The sequence below is a fragment of the Pteropus medius genome, unplaced genomic scaffold, assembly GCF_902729225.1.
Source record: "Pteropus medius unplaced genomic scaffold, Ma_sr-lr_union100, whole genome shotgun sequence".
In the NCBI taxonomy this organism is placed as follows: Eukaryota; Metazoa; Chordata; class Mammalia; order Chiroptera; family Pteropodidae; genus Pteropus; species Pteropus medius.
The window spans coordinates 15,820,517-15,845,900 of NW_024340699.1; the positions used below are offsets into that span (position 1 = coordinate 15,820,517).

At 60.5% G+C, this 25,384-nt stretch overlaps 1 protein-coding gene across 1 annotated transcript; it reads left to right on the plus strand.

Moving 5' to 3' along the window:
* DNAAF5 (dynein axonemal assembly factor 5) lies at positions 1–22,975 on the plus strand. Its single transcript, XM_039879084.1, has 13 exons — positions 1–634; positions 2,545–2,729; positions 5,114–5,238; positions 5,604–5,722; positions 8,618–8,850; positions 9,362–9,574; positions 10,780–10,923; positions 11,988–12,156; positions 14,647–14,794; positions 17,467–17,617; positions 18,207–18,363; positions 19,273–19,461; positions 22,173–22,975. Exons 1-13 carry the CDS (start codon positions 16–18, stop codon positions 22,307–22,309), a joined length of 2,589 nt encoding a protein of 862 aa, XP_039735018.1. The 5' UTR covers positions 1–15; the 3' UTR covers positions 22,310–22,975.
* Positions 22,976–25,384: the final 2,409 nt, after the last annotated feature.

Genomic DNA, 25,384 nt, shown 5'->3' on the forward strand with positions numbered 1-25,384 from the left:
GGCAACGCGGGGAAGATGGCGGCGCTGGTGGCGGCGGAGGCCGCGGCGCCCCGGGGCCCGGCCGAGGCGGCCGAGACGGCGGAGGCGGCGGAGCTGAGCCGCGCGCTGAGCCGCCTGCTGCCCGGGCTGGAGGCCGACAGCAAGCTGGGCCGGCGGCGCGCGCTGGAGGCGCTGGAGCGCGCGCTGGAGGCGGCGCGGCCCGAGGCCCCGGCCGCCGACCCCACCGCCGCGGCCGCCGCCTTCCAGGGCCCCTGGGCGCGCCTGCTGCTGCCGCGCCTGCTGCGCTGCCTGGCCGACCCGGCCGAGCGCTGCCGCGCGCTGGCCGCGCACCTGCTGGGCCTGGGCCTGCGGCGCGCCGCGCGGCCCCGCGACGCCCTGCCGCGCCTGCTGCCCGCGCTGTGCGCGCGCCTGGCCGGCCCGGAGCCCGCGCGCCGCCCGCCGCCCGAGGCGTGCGAGGAGCTGCGCCTGGCGCTCGTGCAGCTGCTGCGCCTGGCCGTGGACCTGGGCGGCGCCGCGCTCGCGCCCCACCTGGACGACGCCGTGCGCACGCTGCGCTGCACGCTGCTCGACCCCTTCGCCGCCGTGCGCCGCGAGAGCTGCGAGTGCGCCGCGGCCTTGGCGCGCGCCACGCCAGGTGCCGAGCTGTGGGGGAGGCGCGCGCGACCCGCTCCCACACCTGCCCCGAGCCGGGGTCGCCTCCGGACCCTCTTCCATCCGGCAGCTCTCAAAATTGATTCCTGGAAACCACCGCCGAAATGTGCTGGGTGTGGGATGGGGTGCGTTCTGATAGCTGCCCCTCGCCGGAGCGACTGTAACCCAGCTCGTTCCGGGAACACTTTAAGAAACACCACTCCCGTCTTTCGCTTCACGGAGTCCAGCTGTCTTCTCTCTGGGTTGGACCAATGTCCGGGGTGGGGTGGGGGGTGGGGCTTTCATCTTGCTTCCCTTTGATCCATTCCTCGTTATCGGAAACGCCAGTCTGATCAGGGCATTCCCTTCCGCTGAGTGGCCGTGTCCGCAGCATCTTGCCCCCTTACCTCACCTTGTTGTCTTGGGCTGGAGTGGAACATGGTAGAGGAGGCCCCTAGTGAGTCGCACCGGGAAGGCTTCCTGGAGGAGCTGAAGGTCCGTGATGGGCGGTCAGGAGGGAGCAAGCCTTGAGGAATAAGCTCGGCAGATCTGAGGAGCAAACAGCAGGCCAAGGCGACTGGAGGGCAGGAGGAGCTAGCAAGGCCGTGGCGGGGGTTTGAGCCTAGTATTTAGTGGAATGGGGAGCCGGAGGAGGGTGCGCAGGGGCTCCATAGGCCCAGAGTCCGGTATTTAAAAGATCCTGGAGAACGGCTTTTGGCCGTGGCAGTAGAGGGGATGAGGAAGCCGGTAGGCGGCCATAATTAAGCCACGTTTAGATGGCACTGACTAGGACTTGGGTGGGGCAGTCTGCCAACAGAGATGGAGGAAAACGGTCGGGATGTGTTGAAGGTAGAGCTAGCAGGATTTCCTGTTGAATTTGGTGGGGGTGACGGAGAAGGAGGTCGGAGACCACGGAGGCACAGGGCCTAAGGCCATGTCGACGTTTCCGTTCCGGGTCGTGCTAAGCTTGGGTTGAATTGCGCTGCTTTCTAGTGGAGCTGGGGAAGAGATGGGCCGGAGATGGACGCTGGGAATTAGAAGCTGCTGACGATGTTCTCGTCGACCCTCAGCCGCCTCTCCCTGGTCCGTGCCCGGCCGGGTGGACTGCTTCTCGTGCTTCTGGCTGTCGCTTGTTCCCTCACTGCATTGTCAGTTCCTGGAGGGCAGGGCTGTGCCTCCGTGTGTCCCCGGCACACAGCACGGTGTCTGCCAGGAGGCGGTGCTCCCTGACTGTGGCGTGAAGCACTGTTTGCTTGAAGCATCTCCCCCTTTCAACACCATCCTCGCTGCCGCCCCACACTGGGTGAGGGGCTGTCCCCTGGACCCCTCACGGGTCCCATCACACGGGCAGCAGCAGATCAAGAACTCGCCCGAACTTTCACCGCACTAGCCAGCGGCAGAGCTGAGGCCAGAACGCCAAAACCAGGGGGTCAGCCTGGTCGTCCCGAAGGCCCTCTGGTTCTGACTCTGGGGGCTTCACAGACGGGGAGCGCAGTGGCCTTGCCTAAAGCGAGCGGTGCTGGTCCAGCTCCCTGCAGTAGCATCTGGCTTCGGGCACAGCTGGATGTGGCACTGGGACAGTGTCCTCTTGGCTCTGTTGCCTTTTGGTCAACAGCCCCCCGAGCACCCGCTGCGGCTGTCAGTAGCGCCAGGCTCCCCCCTCACGGCCCTGTCTTTGGGGGAGCTGGGCTCCAGGCCCCAGTCTTTTCTCGTCAGCCCCCCGGCCTGAGTCATAGAGCCGCCCTTTGGGTCCCACTCGGGTCCCTGCGCCTCTCCTGGTGCCGAGTGCGTGGTTGGCCGAGCCACGTGCCTGCGGCGGGGACCTCGGCGGGGACCTCGGCGGGGAGGAGGGCCTGGGCGGGGGCCCGGCACAGCGGGAGCAGCCCTGCGAACTGCTGGCCTTCCGCCCCGCAGACCACTTCCACATGCAGTCGGAGTCTCTCATCGGGCCTCTGATGCAGACCATCGCCCACCAGCACTGGAAGGTTCGGGTGGCCGTCATCGAGGCCACGGGCACCGTGATCCAGTTCGGCAACGGGAAGTCCGTGGACGACGTGCTCCCTCACTTTGCTCAGCGGCTCTTTGACGACGTCCCCCAGGTAGCGGGGCCCTCCAGGCAGTGCCTGCTCCCAACCGGAAGCGCGCCAGTGTGCGGCTCCTAACTCACTTTGTTCCCTTTCTTTAAGACGCTAAATGCCACGCCGAATGGCCTTTCGTCAGTCCCAGTCACAGGTGTTCCTGTTTCACTTGGGAAACTGGGGCGCGCTGCATTGTCTTAGGACACCTGTCATTCTTAGCTCTGAGGACTGTGGAGGGGGACCGTTTCCTCGCAGGAAAAATGTCAGGGCTGGTGCTTCCCCCGCTGGCAGAAGCGTCTCCAGAGTGTCCGCCACCGAGGCCGACTTAAGGGAAAGCTGTGATGGTTGGCAAACCAGGCCTAGGGGCAAGGGGCCGTGCTGGGGTAACTCTCTCCGTTGGACTGTGGGTCCCCCAACTTAGGCTGTTGCAGGCGGGTCCCAGCCCAACACCCCGGGCCCGCAGACCTGACTCCAGAGGAGTCTGACTTAAGCGGCGTGTTGGCCGTTTTGAATCGAACGTTCCCTGCTTAGTCTGTCACTTGGCAGCCCTGTCCAGTGCCGTTTTCTGAACTGAGAGAAGAGGCTGGTTTGTCTCATGCTGACAGGAGCTTGCAGGTGTCCAGCGGCACCAGCTTGAGCTGGTGGGAGAGGCCAGTCTGGGACTGGGGGCGGCTCAGAAGCTACCCCTTGCAGAGGTAGCGAGAAGCCTGAGGTCTCCTCCTACAAAAGAGCCCCGGCCTTCGGGGACGCCTGAGTGTGGGGTGTGGGGCCCTGCAGAAGCCCATGCCCCCTGAGCTGCGGCCGGCGTGTCCAGTCACAGAGCTGGACCCAGATTCCCCTGGACACTCGTGTGTTGCCTCTCCCAGGCCCTGCAGTGTGGGCCTCTCTAGCATGTGGCCCCTGCCAGCAGGATTCCGAGTGTCCCCAGCTCACGATATTAACTGAACTTCGAGTTTGCCTCTTACCACAGTTTTATAACAAGTGTGACCCTACATGGAGGCCTTTTAGCAATGCTAAACTCGTCAGCAGTCCCTGAGGCCCTTAATGTTCTGCATAAAGGTGACATCAGTCTGTCGTGACTGTGACATCAGTCTGTCGTGACTGTCCCCGTGATCGAGGCAGCGTGGGGCTGACTGGACTTCTGAGATTGTCGTCTAGGCACTTGGACTCTAATCTTGTGTGTTTTCACACTGTTGGGAGGCTGTCTCTCCGCAGGGGTCTTTGTTTGGATCTTTGGCTGTCAATAACACTTTATCTGGCCTTAACTACCACCCAGTTTTGAACGTTGTAGCTCGTTAAAGTAGCTTAGTACCTGATGTTGTTGCTAATTGCAACAGTAGCCCAGCATCGGGCCCTTCCGCTGTTCCCCCTGAGTGGGAGTTGCAAGCCTGGAGCTGCTGAGCTGTTCCTGCCCTCAGGCTCTATGCCGCTTTCTTTCCTTGTAAGAAGCAGGGTGACGTGGATCCTGTCGGGGTGACGTGGATCCTGTCGGGGTGACGTGGATCCTGTCGTCCCTCTGTTCTCCAGACGGGAGGGTGAGCTTCCGAGAGGCGGGGCCGCTGGCCCCGGGTCCCAGAGCCTCAGGGCCATGCCAGGTGGGCTCCACTGGTTTCTAAGCCTTGCAGGGGCCATGGCCGAGCAGCCCACCCCGAATCCTCGTGGGTGCTGCTGGGGCGCAGTCAGCCCTGTGAGCAGTGGTGTTGGAGGGCCCATGGCAGCTGGGGCCACCTCACCCGAAATGCCCGGTGCCTCCCACTGGCAGCTCCAGCCAGCGTCAGACACAAGGCCACGGGCCCCTTCCTTGGTGGGACAGCCCTATGGGGCCATCCCACTCTGGAGCCCCTGAGGGGTCAGGTGAGTGGGGCTTAAGCCAGGCCACACCTCTGCCCTGCTTCTGCCCCCCGCCCTCAGCACCCATCACTCCATCTGTCATCCAGGGTCCAGTCTCAGGCTCCGCTCCGGGGCTGGGCGTCCAGCACAGGGTGTTTCTGGAGCATGTTCCTTCCCTGTGGTGGGCACGGTCTGCAGAGCTGTACGTGTCACCTTTTCAGGCAGCCCGCAGCAGGGGCTCCCCGCTGGCTCCCCCGGGAGGCCCTGGGGCGGTGTGGCCCTGGCACGCCGCCATCGCCCAGCCTGGCCGGGGGTCACCACACAGGGGACGTCGCACACAGGCCACGCAGCTTCGTGCCTGAGGCTGTGCCGGGGTTGGAGGCCGCAGGCCTGAGCCTGTGAGACACTGTGGCCCTGACACCCTCCAGCTTGAGGTGCGGGCGGCTGAGCCGAGCGCCTAGAGCTGGCCCGGGGCCAGGGCAGAGTGGCTGACCCTGGGCCAGAGCACTCCTGTGGCGCGTCCCCATGGGCGCCAGCGCTGCCCCACACACCCACTGTGCTCCCCTTGCATGCAGGTCCGACGGGCGGTGACGTGCGTGGTGGGGGGCTGGCTGCTGGACCTGCGGGACCGCTACTCTTTCTTCCCCAAGCTCATCCCACTGCTGCTCAGCAGCCTGGACGACGAGATGCCAGAGATTGTGTAAGTGCCCCGGTGGCTCGGTGCCCGGGGCCCTGGGCGACCGTCGGCCTCCCACCCCAGGTAGGGCCCGTGGCCCAGCACGCCCACAGCAGTGTGGCTTCCCTTGCCTTCTGGCTGCAGGGACCTGCTCTTCCCAAATGTCGTTGGCAGTAATGGCTGTTCCTTTTGCTTCAGGGTCTGTCACAGAAGCCCGCCCTGTGCCCGCCCGTCCACCTGTGCTGGGAGGTTGTGGCCCAGAAGGGTCTCTGTGGCGTTTGAAGTATAATTTTGCCCCTTTAACACTTCGGGCATAGAAACCAGTCAGCAGACCCACAATGCCCCCCGCCTCCCGTGGGTCCCCTCCCCACCCGTGTCTCTGTCCTCAGGTGCACGGCGGCCAGCCTCTGGGAGAGGGCTGGCCTGCAGTGGCAGCAGGAGAACGAGGATGACCTCAAGGACAAGCTCGACTTCGCCCAGCCGCCTCCCGCCCATCACCCCTCTCCAGGTGAGCCCAGCCTGCACAGGACGGTGACGCAGCGGGGGTGCAGGAAGGGGCCCCCTCTGTCCTGGGTGGGGCCAGCGCTGGTGTAAGCGGTATGGCTTCTATGGGTGTGCAAGTGACCACAGGAACCTGCCCCAGGAGGCCCTGTGTGCGAGCTGTGACACATGGCGAGCTGTGAGGCACAGGGCGGATGGCTGCTGGTGGCAGAAATTTTAGAGACGGGCGGTGCTTTGTCATTCTACAAAAACAGCATCTTTTGTAAGTGTCACCTGAAGAAGCGAACACAGGGTCCGGGGAAGGCGTGAGCCCCGTGGGGCGTGACTCCCGCGCTCAGACAGACGCCCGTGCTGATCCCCGCTTCCTCTGTCCTCCCGCTCATCACGGTCCCGGCCACATGCACGTGCATGCCGGGGCACATTCGCAGCCCCATACCTCCCAGCGCCCGCGTCGGGGCTGAGCCCTCGGCCGCACACTCTCGTGTCCCTGTCCTGGAAACCGCTTTCTCACGTGGGGACTGAGTGTGTTCCGGTTGTAGTGGGTCACATGCCTTTGTCACCGCAGCCTTTCTGCAGGGTGTTTTCTAAGTGCAGTGACGGACAGGTGCCTGCCGGCAAGGACAGGTGGTGAAGAGGCAGCGAGTCAGGCAGAGCGCGTGTGTGAGGTGCGAGGCCGTCGTGTTCACTTGTGAAACAAACTGGCTTTACAGAGCCCTGTGCCTCGTCTCGTAACTGCCGCTCTGGCAAGGCTGGGCCAGCTGGCGAGTCGTCCGTCCGCCCTTTGGCCGGCTTGTCCGCTCAGGTTCTTAGAAGCTTCTCGCTGGTGAACGTGCTGCAGTTATGTTTCATGAGTGACGGCTGAGCTGCTCTCTGCACCTAGGACATTGTCGTCCCGACCTCAGGGCGTTCCCGGACTCCCCTGCTGCCACCCTGCATGGCAAGGACCCTGCACTGTTCCTGACTGGAAAATCATCAGGCCCGCAGAGGGGTTTGGACCTGCAGAAGCCAGACCCTCGTCCAGCACGGTGTGGCCACCGCGGGGCCCTCTGGGCGGCTCTCAAGAAGTCGAACACGCACTCCCTGTGCAGTCCAGCCATGTCCAGCCGGGGTGTGTGCGCACGGGGTGTGTCCCCAGCCCCATGTGGGGACAACCCAGGCATCCTTCACCTGGGGACGGGATGGACAGGCTGTGGTACATCCAGGCATAGAATGTCATTCGCCATAACAAGGAGGCAGTTCTCATACACACTGCAACGTGGGCGAACCTCAGACGCCATGCTCATTTGTAGGAAATCTCCAGAAAAGACACAGCTAGAGACACGGAAAACATTCCAGGGGTCCCCAGGCAGGTGCGGGAGCTCCGCGCCTAGCACACCTGGGACCTGTTGGGCAAATAATGGTTGAAAATGCTGAGTGCCGTAAAGAAAATGCACGTGCCCTCAGGTCAGACATCCTACCGGCGGAGACCTTGCCCGGAAGACCGGGAACCGCTCCGTGTGGTTTCAGCTCAGGCAGCAGGAGCGGTGGGGTCGGACAGGCAGGCGCGGGGACAGCCGATCGCTGAGCAGGTGCAGACCGTGCGGCGAGAAGGCTGGTCTCCAGCAGCGGGGATGGAATGGTTGGATCTGCAGAGAGCGAAGCTGGACCCGTCCCTCCCATGCTGCACACGCGTTTACCCCAGACACGTCACGGACTTGGAGGGAAGACGCAGACCTGCACCTTCCGGGACAAAGCCTTTGCGACCTTGGGCTGGGCAAAGCTCTCACAGGCTCATCAAAAGCACACTCCGGGAAGGGATGAACTGGCTAATCGGACCTGTCGAAATAAAAAGTGCTGCTCTTTCAGAGACGTGACGCGAGTGGAAACACAGTGCAGACCTAGCGAAAATATTTCCAAATTATATAAGAGTTTGTGTTCTCAATACAGAAAGAACATTAAAAACAATAAGAAAAAAAATCTAGTTTTTTCACGGGCAGAAAAAGGATGAAAAGAGTTCCGCGAAGAAGAGCCACAGCTGGCAAATGAGTCCACGAAGACGCTCCTTGTCACCCATCAGGACGAAAGTGAGGACCGCACAGAGAGGCCACCGTGCCCCCCGCCCCGGCGGTGTGGCTGTGAGGCCGGCCACACGGAGCTCCGGCCAGCTCCCGGGGGCTGGAGCTCCCGCGCACGCCGGTGGGGGCGTGAAACGTGGAGCCCCTGGAGCGCCGGGGCGGTGCCTTACGTGTCGCATGCGCCCGCGCCCTGCAGCCCAGGCGTCGCGCTGCTGGGAGCCAACCGGGAAGTGAAAGCAGCGTCTCCTCGGGCGTGTGCGTGAATGCTCGCCACGCCGTCGGCCCCGCAGACAGCTCAGGTGGCCGCCAGCAGGCAGCTGGCCGGCTCCCTGCTCTCCACGCCCTGGGATGCCACTCGGCAGCGAGGGGTCTGCGCAGCAGCACTTGGGGCCGGAGTCACGGACAACCTCGCAAAGCGAAAGAAGCCAGACAAAAAGAGTGCATCCTGTGCAATTCCACCTCAGAAAATTCTAGAACACGCGTTCGTGTGCAGTGACAGGGAGCAGACCCGTGGTCGCCAGGTGGGGGCATCACAAGGGCGCAGGAGACTTTGGGGTGATGGACGCGACTGCTCCTGATCGCAGGGGTGACCGCCGGAGGATCCAGAGCTTGACCAGTTACACACGCTCAGTGCATGCGGCCGTCATGTGTCACGGACACCTCCGCATCGCCGTAGCGATGGAAACCGTGACGCTGTCCCCACTCCTGACTTTAGAGCGGTTCGAATGTCAAGACCTCAGAGTAGGACTTGCAGGCGCACCTCAGAGGAGTGCGCAGTAACTTATGTTCTGTGGCATCACTGAGTCGTTTGTGAACGTCACAGTTTGTTCCTGATTTTTTTCATCCAGAGAACCGCCCAGCGTTGGGCTGTCGGGAGCTCGTCTTCAGAAACCTCTCCAAGATCCTTCCCGCCATCTGTCACGACATCGCCGACTGGGTGGTGGGGACCAGGGTGAAGTCCGCACAGCTGCTGGCAGTGCTGCTGCTCCACGCCGAGGACCACATCACGCAGCACCTCGAGGTCCTGCTCCGGACGCTGCTCCGGGCCTGTGCCGACGAGGAGGCGGCCGTGGTCAGCAGTGTGAGTCACCCTTCCCACCCTCGCGGAGCTGTTTGGGGCAGGTCTGCAAATCCTGACAACCCCGAGCCGCCGTGGAGCCACCTCCACGCCGAGACCCGGAGTGCTTCCGTCACCCCGAGGACACCCACCCCACGCCCAGCCCCTGACACCAGCAATCTGCTCTCGGTCCTGTAACCTGTCTCCTCGAGGGTGGTGTACACATGGAACTGGGTCCCTGGGGGTTGGTGTTTTCGTGCACCCTGACGGCCAAGGCCCACCCAGTGGCGCGTCCACAGCCCCACCTCAGCACCGAGCGCCCCAGGTGTGGGCACAGCACGTGCCGCCCCGCATCGAGTGTCGGCTATGGGGAGCAGACAGAAGGGGCCTCCTGCCAGCCTCTCCCAGAGAGGCTCCAGGGGCCTATGGTCCCCCAGTGTTTACTGTGGGCACAGGAGTGACGCCCCAGAAGTGCCGAGAGCAGCAGCACTGGCGCAGGGGGTGCCCCTCAGCTCTCCCTCCCCCTCCCCCGCAGGGCACGCGGTCCGCGGAGCTAGTCGGGGCCTTCGTCAGCCCGGACGTGTTTCTGAGGTTGATCTGGCCGATGCTGAAGAAGTCGCCCTCCCCCGCTGGCCTCCTGGTGCTCGCTGCCATCGTCCGGGGCTGCCCGAGAGAAGCCCTCCGGCCCCACGTGAAGGCCATCGCCACGGAGCTGGCCCAGGCTCCCATCTGTCAAGGGTCTGAGAGCGTAAGTGTGTGGGGACGGGTGCGAGGCAGAGGGCGCGTCATGCTGGACGGCGGGTGCGTGCCCGGCCAGTCGCTCTCTGAACACGGCGCTGTCATTACGAGTAAGTGCAGCTCGGGGACCGGGTGCTGCCGCTGACCCCGTCCTGTTGGGGGCCCCATTTGCCTCCTGCCTGATTCTGCGTCGTCCAGCACGGAGGCCACCGGCACGAAACGAAGCAGAGTAAAGATGCATTCCCCAGCCACACTGGCCGCGTGCCCCGTGCCTGGTGCCACGCGTGGCCGGGGCGCCGTGTGCAGCAGTGCCGGGCAGAGCTCTCGTGGATGTGTCAGGGGGCTCCAGGGGGGTTCCAGAGCCGGTTCGGAACGTGGAACCCGTCCGCTAACTAGCCGAATGATCAGGAAACCTTCCCGCACTCCCCCTTAGTGAAAGCGTGAGAGCGTGTGCTCCTGTATGCGTGCGCTTGTTTACTCACGAATCGTGTCTGTGAGTTGCGTTCGTGACCCCGGTCCCGTCCTTCACGGAGGACACGTGGCACAGACGTGCAGGGGGCCTTCTCCGGTGATGCCACGAAGGGTTCCGATCTGGCCCCGCCCACCCCGGCCCTGTTTTATAGCTGACCCAGCGGCAGCGGGAGGGGGGTGGTCGGCTGCTCCCCGCTGAGACGTCACCTTGCCCCTTGTGGGTCGGGAAGCACTTTTTGAACCGTGGGGTTTTATCGTTGTTAAAAGTGAGCACTGTAGGAACGTCCGCGGAGCGCGTGCGTGGGGCGGAAGACGGGCTCGGCCCGTCCCCTCTCGGCGGGTTTCAGCTCCTGCCTCGTGTGCCTCCCTCCACCTTTTCCTGGAACTTGGGGGGTGGGGTGGAGAGAGCTGCGTGTTTGAAACATCCCAGACGCGCGGTCATCTCACTCGTAGACCCTGCGTCACCAGTTAGCGCTGCGAACACGTAAGGACTTTTTAGAACGTCGCTGAAGTACCAGCACGCAGTTGGCAGCGTTAACGCACGCCCCTCAGTTCCCGGTCCGTATTCAGCTCCCCGTTGTCTGAGAGAGTGCCCGAAGGCTGACGTGTTCGAACCAGGCTCTGTGGCCGTCTCTCCAGGGTGGTGGCAGCGGCGGTGGCCTTGGGCCGGCCCTTGGCCAGGGTGGGCAGTGGGCGGCGGGCGGCAGCCCTGGAGCGTGGCTGACGCCGCCACTCCGTTCCCAGCTCCTGTACGGCGAGAACCTGCTGCTGTGCGTGCAGGCTTTGGTGGCAGTGTGCCGTGAAGACTGTAGGGCGTCCAGCCTGCAGCTCATGGAGGTGCTGGTGACCGTCATGGCCCTCGCGGGAGCCACGAGCCTGGGCGACCAGGTGAGCCGGGGGGGCGCGGGTGACGGCGCGTCTCTGCACCTCTGCTCTTGCTGCCCAGGCCTCGGGCTGCCTGGCTGGGCTGGCCTCCGGCGACGCTGGCCTCCGGCGACGCTGGCCTTCACCGCTCACAGCTTAGGTCCCCCCAACCGCCAGTTTGCTACGGTGTCCCAGCGTGAAGACAGCAACGTAGCCCGCTGCAGAGGGGCCCTGAATGTGGAAAAGCACGCACGCGGGGCCCGGGTCGGGACAGAAGGCGCGGCGCAGTTCCCCTGTGCCGCCCGCCAGCTCTGCACTTAGGCTCGCACCCTGTGGCGTGCACCCCCACGGGCCTGCGAGTCTTGCCGCTTCTCCTGGAGCTGAGCCCCGGCTCCCGTGGTTCTCCCGGGGGCCCTCAGCCGGTCCCCAGGCCAGGCCTGTGGGGCAGGAGGCCGCGACACCGTAGCAGGGCGGCTCAGCGCCCTCCCTGCCCTCCCGGGCCTCTCTTCGAAGGCCTCCCTTCTGAGAGCTGTGTCTCAGCAGGTGGCTCTCACTGGCGGGCTGTAACACTGGTGGCCACCGTCGGCACATGGCGACTGCAGACCAGACGGGCCCCGAGGGGAAGCGGGGGGCACGGGGCCGGGTCTCGTCTTCCTCACCCTCGGTCCCCAGAGCCATGCGTTGCTGTCCCCCACAGGCTTGGTCGAAGTGAGAGCCGATCAGAGGGGACGCGGGAGGGTCTCTGCGCACAGAGTTGGTCTGTCCAGTGTAGTCTTCTGGTGGGCCGAGCTGCTGGCACCCCAGCTCCCCGCTGCAGGGCGCGAGGACACGGGGCTCGGTGCTTCGGCGCAGGCGCGTGGTCTGCTTTCCGGCCTGTGGCGCAGCGGGCGCTCCCATGACACAAACGGGAGCCACAGAGCCAGCGCCCGCTCCTGGCCCCATGCGCGCTGCCAAGGGCCTCCGCCCTGTCCCTCCCTCACCGGGGACGCGTCCAGAGCCTGCGCTGCCAGCAGGCTGTGCCCCTGAGCCCTCAGGGTCCCCGTGGGCTCTGAGCGTGAGGCCGCCCCAGCCCCTGACTGGCCTTTCAGGTTCAGCAGACCATGGACGCACTGGCCGCAGTGGACAACGGGGGTGACAGCCAGGACCTCTACCGAGATCACACGGGCCCTCTGCTGGAGTGGCTGGGCGCGTCCCAGCACGACTGGACTGTCCACTCTGCAGAACTCCAGCAATTTAACGTGCTGGTCACCCACGCAGGTGAGCCCCCCGAAACGCGCCCCCGGCCGGGTTTGGGCCACCCTGCCCCCCAGGTATTCAGAGGTTTCGGCGTGAACCAGGGTGCCACAGACTGAGCTACAATGAACCAAAGTTCTTTTTTCAAAGCAACTCGCAGTCACTCACCTGTGGAGAACGAGCATCTTAAGGAGCAGTCCTGCTTTTTGGGGTGCAGGAGGCTGTGCTGGAGCTTCAGCTGCACGTCCTCGGGGCGCGTGTGAAGACGTGGTCCCTCACGGCCGCGGGAGTGCTTCGCCCTCCTCCCGAGACCAGCTTGGCTCCTGGTCTGCGTCTAAGTCAGCCGTTCCCCGAGGCAGACGGTGTTGTGTTATGGGGTGCAGACTTGGGCACATTAACTATCTTCGTTGGGGAAACCACGGCAACCCTGCGCATGCCCCGTGCTTCCGGGGCGGGGCGCTCATCCCCTCACTGACAGCTGACGACAGTTCCGCGTCCTGTGAGCTGCGGACCGGCACACACCGTCTCCTGGTGCCCCGCCCCTCGTCTCCGCGGGCCAGGAGGCGCTGTGACTGTGCCCTGGATCCGCAGGGTCCCTGCTGTGCCTGACTGTGTCACCATGACCCGTCATTGTGCCCGGAGAGTTTCCACCACCTAAGCTGGCCCCTCTCAGGACCCCGGTACCATGAGACCTGGAAAGCTCAAAATGGTTTGCAAAGCCATGTTTTCACACCTGAGAAGAAAACTCAGCTGTTTGCCAGCAGATGCTGTGAGACTGCTTCACGACCTCGGCCTTCATGTCCTTACCAGCACCCTGTCGGAGGAACTGTCACCCCCGTTTCACGGAAGAGGAAGCTGAAGGCACAGAGAGCGTCAGTGGCTGGCCTGGGGCCACACAGCTGGCGAGCTGAAGCTGCAGTGCAAGGCAGCGTGGGGAGCAGCCTGAGTTTGTGCCGCTGGAGCCGTCACTGTGCTCAGACCCTTTACCCGGCAGGCACACCGATGGGACTTGTCCTGAGGAAATGGCGCTAGTCGCAGAGAGCCAGGTGCCCCATTCAGCGGGTAGAACTTAGTAGCAGAAATTGGAAGTGGCCTGGTTACTTATAGGAAGTCACTGCGTAATCGTCTTCGGAAGGGCCCGGGCAGCCACCTCCACACCGTCAGCCTTTGGAGCAGCGTGGGACACGCGTGTGTGCCATGTGGCACCTGTGCACACGCGTGGCACGTGGGTGGTTAGCACTGGGAAGGACCGTACCATCAAGTGTCAGTGTGCGGCGTTGGTGTTTTTAGCTTTCGGAACACCGAGTGGCCCACTTCAAGAGCCCCGCGAGGGCCATCCGTGGGAGGGCAGCAGATGGAGCCTTTTCTTGACGCGCCCGTCACACACACCACGGGCCTTCGGTCTCCTGCCGGGCGTTATTTCCAGGGGCCCATGCGGCCATCGGACCCACTGCGCTCAGCACGTGCTCGGCTCGCACCGGGGACTGGAACCTTTGCCTGGCGCTTGGTGTCGTGTGTACACACTGGACACTCGATGTCCCTCACTGTACCACAGGCATTGACAAACGCCCCACCACCGTGAGGAGGCTTCTTACGGCTCCTGGGAACATCTGACGCAGACACGGGTGTTGGATGGTGTGCTCAGCGCTGGTCTGTAAAGGGCTAGCAGCCTGCGGAAGTCAGCCCGGCACGAGAGGGGACCAGGTGCTCACTGAACCGGGGTCTCGTCCCCAGTGCGACGGGGAAGAAAAGCCACAAGGTCTGAGTGCACAAAGGCACAGTCTCATGCTCACCCTGCCGTCCCAGACAGTTCCCACGATCTAAATGGGGCGGCGTCCCACTGGGCTGCGGCTGCTCTCTCCGCAGGCCCCCAGGAGCTCCAGGTAGACGAGCTGGCTCCCTCCAGCCACGCTCCCTCTGGCCCGGCCTGCGGCCAGGGGTCCAGGTGGAGGCTGGTCTGCCTGCTCCGAGCTCTTACAGAACTAGTGGCTGTGCTGTGCATTGGGTGGGCTCAGAGTGACCGGCTCAGACTAGAGCGCAGCCCCATCTGTGGGGACGGCCCGGCGGGGCGACCCCAGCCCCGATGCGGCGAGTCTGCAGGCTGAGCACCACTGGCCGAGTCCGAAACCTCCGTGGCGGGGAGAACCACATCCGTCCCTCCTTCGAGCACCCAGTCTGGAAACGGGGCTCTGCCGCCCGTTTCAGGGGTGAATAGTAAACAACTCAGCTGTTCTGAGTAGCTGGTTTTACTCTACCTTTTATTGCTCAACTAATTTTTTTTAAGAATTTGGAAAAGCAAGACAATAGAAAGTTCACATGTTGAACAATTGGAGTGATGCGAGGGTTGAGTTGACGAGCACGTCCGGGAAATTGGAGGGCTGGCAGTAGCCCGCGTGCCGCAATGCTTTCGCGAGGGTGCAGAGCGGCGATGCCGATGATGGTGGGGAGGCGGCGTGCCGTGCGGCGGCGTGCTGCCCGTGCTGCGAGCCCAGCCCCACCGGCTCTGTGTTGCAGGCCCGGCCCTCGGGGAGGCGCTGCCGCACCTCGTCCCCCTGCTCAGGAGCTGCCTCCAGCCGGCCAGAGACCCACAGATGCGCCTCAAGCTGCTCTCCGCCCTGTCCCGGGTGCTGCTGGACGCGAGGGAGACCGTGGACTCGCGAGGGTAGGTGCTCCGCCCACGCTGCCCGCTCCCCACCCCGCTCTGCGCCGGGACCCCCCCCCGCAGCCCCCCTCAGGTGGGAAGTGGAGTGGTCCCCGCTGCCTGCAGCTCGTGTTCCCCCGGATGCACAACGAGGTCTCGGCAGTGAGCGCACCAGAGACACCGAATCGAAGTCGCTGTGGTGCGGCCGCTAAAATTCCATCGAACGAAAAGTTCTAGGGAACGTTAACTATTAATGGCTCGTGCGTTAGTTTTAAAAGGCTCTGGTCCCTTCGCAACCCGAGAGAATTGATCGAATCGCTGCCGATGGTTAAAGCGTGGAGGGAGGGGCTTTTAAGCTGCGTTCCAACTGTGGCTTCGAAGTAAAGGACGAGGAGCAAGCGGCCAGAGGTAGAACCGACGGGTCCAGGCAGCCTGGGGCAGCGCCCCCCGAATCCCCGGGACACCCAGACAGGACACAGGCCTCGCTGTGGGGCAGAGACACCCCGGGCCCTGCGGGTCCCCTTTGTTAAGTCGGCAGGGCTGGGTGGGTTGGTGGGGCGTGCGGGCTCACGGGCCTAGTCGCTGGGTGAGCTGTGAGCTGTCTGGGGGTGGCCGTCCCCGAGAGGGAACAGATCAACCAGAGGCCTGCTTTGTCGTTGACACGCAGCGACCGTCCCCCATGGCAATGGCCGGGCCGGTGAGACGTCTCCGAGTGCCGCTCTGGTCTCTCTGTCGGGCCCCCAGCCAGACACCCTACTGCAAGAAATTTGACTTCCTGCTTGTCTGCAAAGGTGTCAAGGCTTAAGAGGGACCATAGGAGCTGTCGAGCGCGGCGCTGGCAGCTGCCCCGTCAGTAGGCACGGGTGACCTGCGAGGCCCTGTGCACGCCGTCCAGGCCCCGTCCCCTCGGAAGCTGCACTCGGCCATGGCCCTGAGGGCACTTAACCCGCGGAGTCCCGCCTCAGAGTTTGGACCGCACTCCCGAAAGAAACTGCGTGAAGACCTCACGGAAGAAAACCGGGGCTGGGAGAAGAAAGGTGCTCGATCCGCAGCGATTTAGGTGAAGGGTCAGCAGCTCTACAGACGGGAAGAGTGTCCGCTTGGTCTTGATCTTTAGGGTTGTGGGATGGTAGGGGATAAACTACGTCACTGACTCTGCTGAAACGGACAGACCCTCATCCGTCAGAGCATCCGCTCATCGGGTCAGCGTTTTCAGGCGCCTGTGTGGCTTGTGGGTCCTGCTCTGAGGGTGGACAGAGGGCAGGTGCCTGGGGAGAGGCTGGCTTCTGGCCCCAGGAGGTTCTGCCTGGGACACGCCAGTCAAAAAGGCTTCCACGAGCCTCGTTAACGTGCCGCAGAAGTCCTGAGGGAACAGCAGGGACACTGGGGTCCCAGTTTGAGAACAGCCCCTTCCGGAGAATCGCCCCTAGGCTGGAGAGCAGTTCCCTTTATGAACAGGGGGTGCTCCTTCCGCAGAGCGCCCCAGAAAGAGGCGGTGTCCCCTCGGGCTCCTGTCCTGTGGGGACCCCCTGGAGGCCACCTGGCCCATTTTCTGCAGTTGCTTCGGGCAGGGACGCTTGTCCAGCTCCCGCCCGCGGGCTCGGTCCCACGGGGGAGCGGGGCCGGCGGCCGTGTGTGCACGGGCTCCCCGCCTCCGGGGCCTCACCCGCACAGGGCGCCTCACCCGCACAGGGCGCGTCTCCCTGTGTATGTTCGAGTCTAGCGCTCTTACTGCCTGGCGTGCCGACACCTCAGAGGACGGTCCAGACTGTAGCCGGACACCGCGCGTGGCCGCCGCCCGTCTCCCAGGGCCAGCATGTGGCCCTCAGGCTCTCCCAGCCACCTCGAAGGACAGCAGGCAGGGCAGAGTCCTTCCAGAGGGTCCTCTTGTAAGTCACTCTGCAGGAAACAGCTCTTTGCTTAAGAATTAAAGCACGTTGAAAACCTGATTGAACTGACTGAGCCACAGGAGCCCCATGCACTGGCGCACCTGCTCCCTTACTTTCCGGGTTGGCTCTGGAGCGCCCCCTGCTGGAAGCAGCGGAGAATGCCGGCGCCCTCATCCCCTGCACCGGCGGCCTCTGAAGCAGCTGAGTTTGCCACGCGGAACGTGCCTCTGGAACATGCTTTCCAATTACGCTGGGAAATAAACTAATGAATTAGTCATTCAACCGCATACACGTCGATCTGAGGGCAGAGGCCTGTGGGTGCAGTAGGACCTGGCAGCAGCGCTGGCGCTTGTCTCCGGGCGGTGAGGTGCCCACCACAGGGCCCTGCAGTACTGAGCCACCAGCCACGTGCAGACTTGGCGGGCCGGGGCTCTGCTGGCCTGGTCGATGCTCCTGGAGACGTGTGCTCGGGTGTAGCCTTGGCTCCTCCTCAAAGCTGGAGGACAGGTGAGCCCCTCCACAGCAAGGCGGGACGGAGGCTGGAAATATACCCGGGGTTCTCTGGAGTTCGAGACCCGTGGCTGGTCCCAGGAGAGGCCCACAGGAGCTCCAGGGACTGCAGCCTGGCCCTGATGGCCACCTGCTGCGGGAAGCAGAGGGCTCTTGCTGGGGGTCCACTTCCCGTTTCACTGCTGCCTTCTGTTTGGCCTTTTCCTCTCTGCCAGGTTCCTTCCCAAACCCAAACGCTTCCTTCCTCACGGAGAGTCTGCCCCTCCTCACCAGCCTTCTCGTATTTCCCTGCAGGCAGTTGCACAGCTACCTGGACACCGTGATAAAGGACATCTTGGTCCCCAATCTGCAGTGGCACGCGGGGAGAACGGCCGCGGCCATCCGCACGGCGGCTGTGTCCTGCCTCTGGGCGCTGGTCAGCTGCGAGGCGCTGTCTGCCACACAGGTGGGGCTCGGGCGTCCTGGGCCGCTGCAGGCGGGCACGGCTGCCTGCGGCTCCCTGGCCTCGCCGGGAAGCGTTTCGTTTCCTTCGGCCATCTCGGAGGTTTTCTTAGGTTTGCATATCGAACGTTACTCTTAAGACAAAGAATTTAATCGCAGGCATGTGTGTTTTTGTTGCGTTCATGCCTTCACGTGAAACGCCTCACCAGGTGCTCACCTGTGTGAGCGCCCCTCCCGCTGGGCAGACCGGTGCTCACCTGTGTGAGCGCCCCTCCTGCTGGGCAGACCGCTGGTCGAAGGAAAAATGCCCCTTGTACTTTCTTGGACACAGTACACAGTCACGCGAGTAAGTAGCAGGCTGCGTAGGGTTTCTGCCACAGCAAGACTTTGTGAATAATGGACTTTTAAAAGTCAAGTGACCACGTTAAAAACTGTTCAAATTGTCTAGATTTTAAAATCGAGCTTCAAGTCCACGTCTTGTGTAGGAATTCCAGAACTGCATCCCCGACGCGGTTACGTTTGCGTCGGAACCAGGTCCGTGGTACTGCGCAGGCGCCGTCAGCATGTCCCGTCTCCTGTTTGTCCTGTCGCAGATACTGGACGTGCAGGAGACACTGATGCCCCAAGTTCTGAGCACCCTGGAAGAAGATTCTCAGATGACTCGACTAACTTCCTGCCGAATCATTGATGTATTTTTGAAAACCTCTGGTGGTGCGATTGATCCAGATAAATTCATCAAGATTTATCCTGGTAGGACATTTTTCTTTCCCAAAGCACATGTATGCATTTGTTTGACAGCTGTTTCTTTGATAGGAAAAATAGAAAATGCTGCTTTGACTTATAGTCACGTCGGTTCCATGACAGATAAAACGTCACTGAACAGCTAACAATGCAAGGGACAAGACAGATCTGTAGACCAGAAGTGGGGTGCAGGGGACCCAGCAGAAGCAGGGCAGGAACTCGGGTTCCCGCAGCAGCCAGGGGTGCAGGCCCCGCCTAGGGGCCCCCTCGGAGCAGGAGCTGGGGCCAGCCTCCGTGCGTGGCTTGCCCACCGCCCTTGAAACCCCCGTGTCACTGCCTCTGGACCCCGAGCCCCAGACAAATCCCAGACCAAAGCAGCCGCGAGTGAGTGGTAAGCGCAAGTGGCCTGCAAACAGGCTCCTGAGGCTTGGCAGCACCGGCCTGAGAGGGACAGCAGATGTCCCCAGCCCTAGACCGGGCTGTGACTTACAGTGCCACCAGTTACTTTTCTAGAATGTGTTTAACATCCTCAAAAAGCTAAAAGTAACATCCGTTGAAAAACAAATTGGAAGTCAAAAAGGTAGGAATTCAGAGCGGGTCACATGACAAAGAGTGCCCAGGAATCCGAAGCACCGCCCCAGGAGCCCTCCCGAGGGGCAGAGGTCAGAGGTCGGGGCGCGGGGCTGCGGTTTCCCATTTTTAAACCAGTTTTCATCGTCTGTGCTGTTTGCCACGGACATTTAGTAATTTTTAAAAGATAGTTTTAAGAATTCCTGGAAATGAACAGTTGCACTGGGCGGACTGCACCGGGTGGGGCAGAGGCCGAGTTCTGAGCTGAAGGGCCGCGATTGGCCTTTGAGGGGGGGGTGACCCTGCCACCCGCTCACCCCCCCTCCACCCCCCCCACTCTCCTTCCAGAACTGCTGAAGCGCCTTGACGACATTTCCAACGAAGTGAGGCTTGCAGCCGCCTCCGCCTTGGCCACGTGGCTGGAGTGTGTCAGGAAGGACAAGAAGGCTCACTACCAGGGCGACATCCAGTTCCTGTACAGGGAGCTCCTGCTGCACCTGGATGACCCCGAGGGCGCCGTGCAGGACGCTGTCCTGGGTAAGCGTCGCGGAGACCCGACACTGAGTCCCTTCCCTGTGTCGAGGGCATTAGCACAGTCCTTCCAGCAGGGGGCGGTGGTCCCCTGGGGCCCAGTCCCGGCACCCCAAAGGCCGTGGTCTCCCTCAGTTACGGCCTGTGATGGTTACCGTAGTGGGAATTCAAGTGGAGCAGATTCTAAGACGTTTATCAATTTGTTTAAAATAACAGGCCCATTCCGTAGTAACATGAGTAAGATGTGTTTTTGAAAGATGTATTCTCCAAATCAAAGCAATGAGCAGGAAGGGTGTCACTGTTTTACATCTTTGCAAATCTCTTTAACGTCTAGCTTGGTAGAAGGCACCTAGATTTTGTCACCTACTTCTGTGCGGGGCGGTTGTCACACAGTGTTCTGGTCAAAACACAGGACGAAATCTCGCCTCACACAGATGTGCAGGTGGGAGAGGGCGTTTTACAGCCGTCCGGGTGAGCGTGGCCTCGCTGACCCCACGCCTGAACCGGCCGCGTGGTCGTCGTCTGAGAGTTGCGGGGCGGTAGGCCCACGCCACTGTGCCACCGCGCCGGGGACGCTCGGGCCCGTGGGCCCGTCCTGCACCTCAGCTGCGTGCGTCGGTAACGCTGCAGTCTGGCCGGTTGGAAAGGGACACGGTTGAATCGTGCATCTTCTGTGTCACGTTTGTTAGCATCAAGCTCAGAAGAGTCTTGGGAAGAAAAGCTTCTGGAACATGTCATGCCCGTGGTGGCAGAAACAAGATTTCTGTAACTGTAATTTCTGCTCGAAAGCTTAAATTCTATCAGTGGCCACAAATACGGTCACTTCACTCATTATCGAGAAAATGTCCTGCCTGGTTCTCAAGTCTCAATACCCGAGTCTGTCAGTCGTTTGTCCGTGGTCGTCCCGTCCAGTAAACGTGGCGTTCCCGGAAAGCTGCTGGCTCTGCCGCCGCCCGAGGCCACACGTCCGATCCCCACACAGCGTCAGGTCGTTCAGGAGACGCTGAAAGGCCCAGGGTGTCCACCGATCCCTGCAGCAGCCCCCGAACGCGTGAAGCGAGGAGCTGCGACAAACGGCCAATAAGTAGATTGGATTGGCGTGGGGTTTGGAACCTGCTTACACGACCCGGAAGAAAGGAGGGCGGGAGGGTAGGAACCGGAGCGAAAGGAAACAGGCCGCCGGCCGAGTCTGGCGGGGCAGCAGCCCAGCGAGTGGTGGTTTCTATTTTTCAGTTACAGTGACATTCGGTGTTATTGATATTGGTTTCAGGTGCACAGCAGAGTGGTTAGATGTCTGCGTGACTTAGAAAGTGATCCCCCAGTCCGCCTAGTATCCAGCTGGCACCGTAACTGGTTATTACAGTATCATCGACTATATTCCCCATGCTGCAGTTCACACCCCGTGACTGTGCCGATTCTGCCCGTCTGCACTTGATCCCGTCGCCGTTTTCACCCAGCCCCCGGCCCCTCCCGCTGGCAGTCGCCAGTCCGTTCTCTTTATGAATCTGTTCTCATCTCATTTGTTTATTTCGTTCTTCAGACTCCACACATACGTGAGATCGTGAGGTCACATGGTGTTTGTCTTTCTCCGCCTGACTTACCTCATTTAGCCTAATACCCTCTGGGTCCATCTCTGTCGTTGTAGTTGTAAAATGTCATTCGTTTCTGTGGCTGAGGAATATCCCGGTGTATATGTGTATCACAGCTTTTAGATCCAGTCGTCTGTCGATGAGCACTTAGGATGCTTCTGTATCTCGGCTATTGTGACTGCGCTGCCGTGAACATGGGGTGAACGTATCTTTTTGAACGAGTGTTTTGGATTTCTTTGGATAAATACTCAGAAGCGGAATGAATTTGCTGAGGAACCTCCACGCTGTTTTGCGTAGTGGCCGCGCTGACTCGCATTCCCGGCAGCAGTGCACGAGGTCCCTTTTCCCCGTGTCCTCGCCAACACTGGTTTTATGATTTATCGATGACGGCCATTCCGACAGGTGTGAGGTGATATCCTTGTGGTTTGAATGTGCGTTTCTCTGACGATTAGTGACCTCGAGCATCTTTGCATATATCCTTTGGCCGTCTTTATGTCCTCTTTGGAGAAATACCTATTCAAGGCCTTCGCCCATTTTTTAATCAGATCGTTTGGTTTTTTTGGTGCTGGGTCATGGAGTCCCTTGTATATTTTGGATATTAACCGCATAGTGGATGTATCGTTGGTGAAGATCTTCTGCTCGGGGGCTTGTCCTCTCGTTTTGTTTCCCTCACTGTGTGGAGCTTTTTAGTTTGGGGTAGTCCCATTTGCTTATTTTTTTCTTTTGTGGCCTTTGCCCGAGGAGAGACCTCCAAAAAGATGCTGCTGAGAACGACGTCAGGAGTTTAGTGCCTTTGATTTCTTGTAGGCGTTTTACGTTTCAGGTCTTCCGTTTAAGTCTAATCCATTTGTAGTTTGTTCTGATGATGGAAGAAGGTGTCCAGTTTCGTTTTTTGCATGTATCTGTCCAGTTTTCCCAGCACAAGTCATCGACCTGGCTGTCCTTCCCGTCGCGTGTTCTTGCCTCCTTCGTCATAGATTAAACGACCATACAGGCGTGGGTTGATTTCTGGGCTCTCTGTTGTGTTCCATTGATCTGTGCGGCTGTTCTCAGGCCAGCACCGTGCTGTTGGATTTCTATAACCTTGTGTTGGTTGAATGTGCATTTCTGGCGTTTGCTGTTTTGCAGGGGTGCTCAAAGCAGGCAGCGTCCTGTTCCCTGACGCCCTGCTGAGGGAGACGGAGGCTGTCATCCACAAGCATCGCTCCCCCGCCTACTGTGAGCAGCTCCTGCAGCACGTGCGGGCCGGGCCGCCTGCTCAGTGACGGGCCGGGAGCAGAGCCGTCGGTGCTGCAGCTGGAGGGGGGAGCGGACCCCAGCGGGCGCCTCTGTGTCAGCAGCCGAGAGCACGCACAAGGGGACTGGCGGCGAGGAGGGTGTATTTCTCAGGAAAATGCCCCGTGTCCTCCTGGGGCGTGTTCCAGACCCAGCAGTTCCGGAAACAACATGCACTGAGTGGCTCTATGTGCTTATGTCGTTCTACGCGGTTCATCGAGAGGTCTGCCAAAAACCTGCAGCTACTTTAAAATAAAACTAAACGCCGCTATGCACACTGGCAGCCAGGCCAGCTCGCGCTCCGGGTTCCGGGGTCACTGGCTCCAGTGCCCACCAAGAATGTTCTCGACAATTTTTCTAAAAAAGCCAAAGGGATTCGAAGGGAATTGCTTGCTTGCTTTAGATTCTGTCCACTGACGTTCAGCATCTCAGTGAACAGCCTAAGAAGAGTTCGAAATCCTAAGAACGATCATCAGTGAAATTTTTCCCATTTAAAACATACTGGAACTTAAAATGTTATACGGCTATAGTCGGTCACAGTGTTTTTTCTTAGGTCAGTAATGCTAAGTGTTGAAAGTAGAATATTTAATCAGATATAATTTTGGTTGTTGTCTTACAAGTAGCAGTAAAATAAAATTGTATTTTATTCTCCAGAACTTTCTACACCCAAGTGCCTAAAAGGTTTCAATTGAAGTAGTTATGATTTCCATATGTTAACATAAGGGGAGATGCTGTATGAATTTTTCAACAAATAGTAACATTTATGCTTTGCTATTTGAAATTTAATTAAAAATATTTATTATTATTTCATATGCCTGTCTTTGTGTGTTTTGATAACTGACACTTGTAGAAATCGCTCATCTTTTCCTTAGATTGAACCCCAGGGTGCACCCAGCCTCCCGCATGCCGGGCTCTGCAGTCTGCCTCAGCTCATTGCAGTGTCCTCTCTGGCCGCCAGGTGGCAGGAGCTCCGCACAGAGGGTCACCGGGGCGTGGGCCAGGCTGCCATGGGCTGGGGCGGCTGGGGGGGGTGGCTCTGGCACTAGACAGTGGGGTCGCTGCTGCCCAGACCCCCGGGGCCACGTCCCCTGGCTGCACTGCCATCACCCTGAGGTCGGACTGCTGAGCCCTGAGTCTGATTGGTGGGCACAGGGATCTGGGAGGCCCTCAAGTGTGGTCTTGCTCACGCAATAGTTCCCAAACTGCCCTTTGCCCTCTGTCCCCTCTGCCTTTTCCCTCCTCAGCATCACCTGAAACCTGTTAAAACTGCCAGCTGTTGGCCGCAGCCCACAACTGCCCACTGAGCCCTCCGGGGACCGTGATGCCCCTGAAGTGTAGGGACCGCCCCCCCCGAGCACCGTGCATTTTCACGTCCCGCCAGGAACCCATCTCACATGTTCGGTCAGCCCTCAGGTGGCACAGGAACCAACAGTAACTGGCAGAGAGCTTGGCCAAGGGGACAACACTGTCCTCGACAAGCCAGCGTGGGTCGGGTGCCGGCATCCATGGGTGAAGCACTCATGCGTGTGTCACGTTCGTGTCAGGGCGATAGAGGCAGCGTCGCCGTGGCTCAGGTCCCCTGCAGTGTCAGCAGGTGTGTGTGTGCAGAGAAAGACAGTGCTCTGACAGCAGAGGCTCAGTGACCTAAACACCCCAGCGCATCACGTCCCTCCGCACTTAGTTCTCGGAAACTCGTAAGTTCCTCGATTCAACCAGCAAAGAATACGGCCCTAGCCTCCAGGTGACAGACAGGAGGCAGTCCTTGAGGTTGACAGCATTATCAAGGTAGCATTTACACACCGTGACGCTGAGTCATGCTGAATGTGCAGTTGGGTGAGTTTTAGCAGATTTACAGAGCTATGAACCCATCACCACGACCCAGTTTGGGAACACGTCTGTCACCTCAAAGCATTCCCTCAAGCCCGTTTGCAGTCGGTCCCCACCCTTGTCCCCAGCTCCAGCCAACCACGGACCCGATTCTGTCTCCAGTTTTGTCTGTCACCCATTTTCCACGTAAAGGGAACCACATGTCTAATGTGACTTTTTCCACTCAGCGAAGTTTTCGAGGCGGTTCATCCATGCACTGGGTCGGGGCCAGTGAGCTTTCTGTGAAGGGCCCTACAGTCCCTGCCACAAATACACCACTGTCATGTTCACCTGTTGATGGACACCTGGGTTGTGCAGTTGGCGGCTATTATGAATAAACTGCTGTGGCATCTGTGAAATGTGTGGGCATGTCCCATCGCTCCTAGGCGGATGCCTCGGAGCGGAACCCCTAGGTCACGTTTGATCCACAGTCGTTGTCTCCGAAACACTGATTTATTGCTGCTTTCACCGCGGTCTTGAAGTGCCCTCCATCTACTATTAACTGCACATGTCGAAAGTGGGCAATTTACTGTTCCGACATGTTTACACCCATGAAACCACAACCACATCACGGCGAGCCCTCCCGTCACTGCCAGGGGGCTCTGCTGCCCGCCCCTCCCACCTCCAGGCAACACCGACCTGCCTGGGTCACTATACGATGGTTGGGCATTTTTTAGGATTATCTGCAAATAGATTTGTATAACATATACTCGTCCTGCTTCTTCCACTTGGCGTTTCTCTTTGGTTGTGCTTTCCGACTCACATCCACATGGCTCCTGCCTTTCACCCTACAAGTCACCTTACCGAGCCCGAAGGGAGCGCCCTGGTTAATATGGCGCCCGGTTAATGTCGTGCCCTGGTTAATGTCACGCCCCGGTTAACATGGCGCCCGGTTAATGTCGCGCCCTGGTTAATACGGCGCCCGGTTAATGTCGCGCCCGGCTAACGTCGCGCCCCAGGGCTCGGTCTCCTTCCTGGGTGCTGCCTTCTCTGTAGCGCTCGTCCTTTCCTAATACACTGTGTAGTTTTTCATTTACCCTCCTTATTGTTTATGAACTTTCTCACTTCACGAGAATATGTTTTATCAGGAAAGGGATATTATGGGTTTTCTTCCCCCAAGATAAATTCTTTTTTTTATTCCCATTCCCCAGCCCCTTCCCCTTTGACAACCATTGTCTCGTTCTCTGTACGGATCTGTT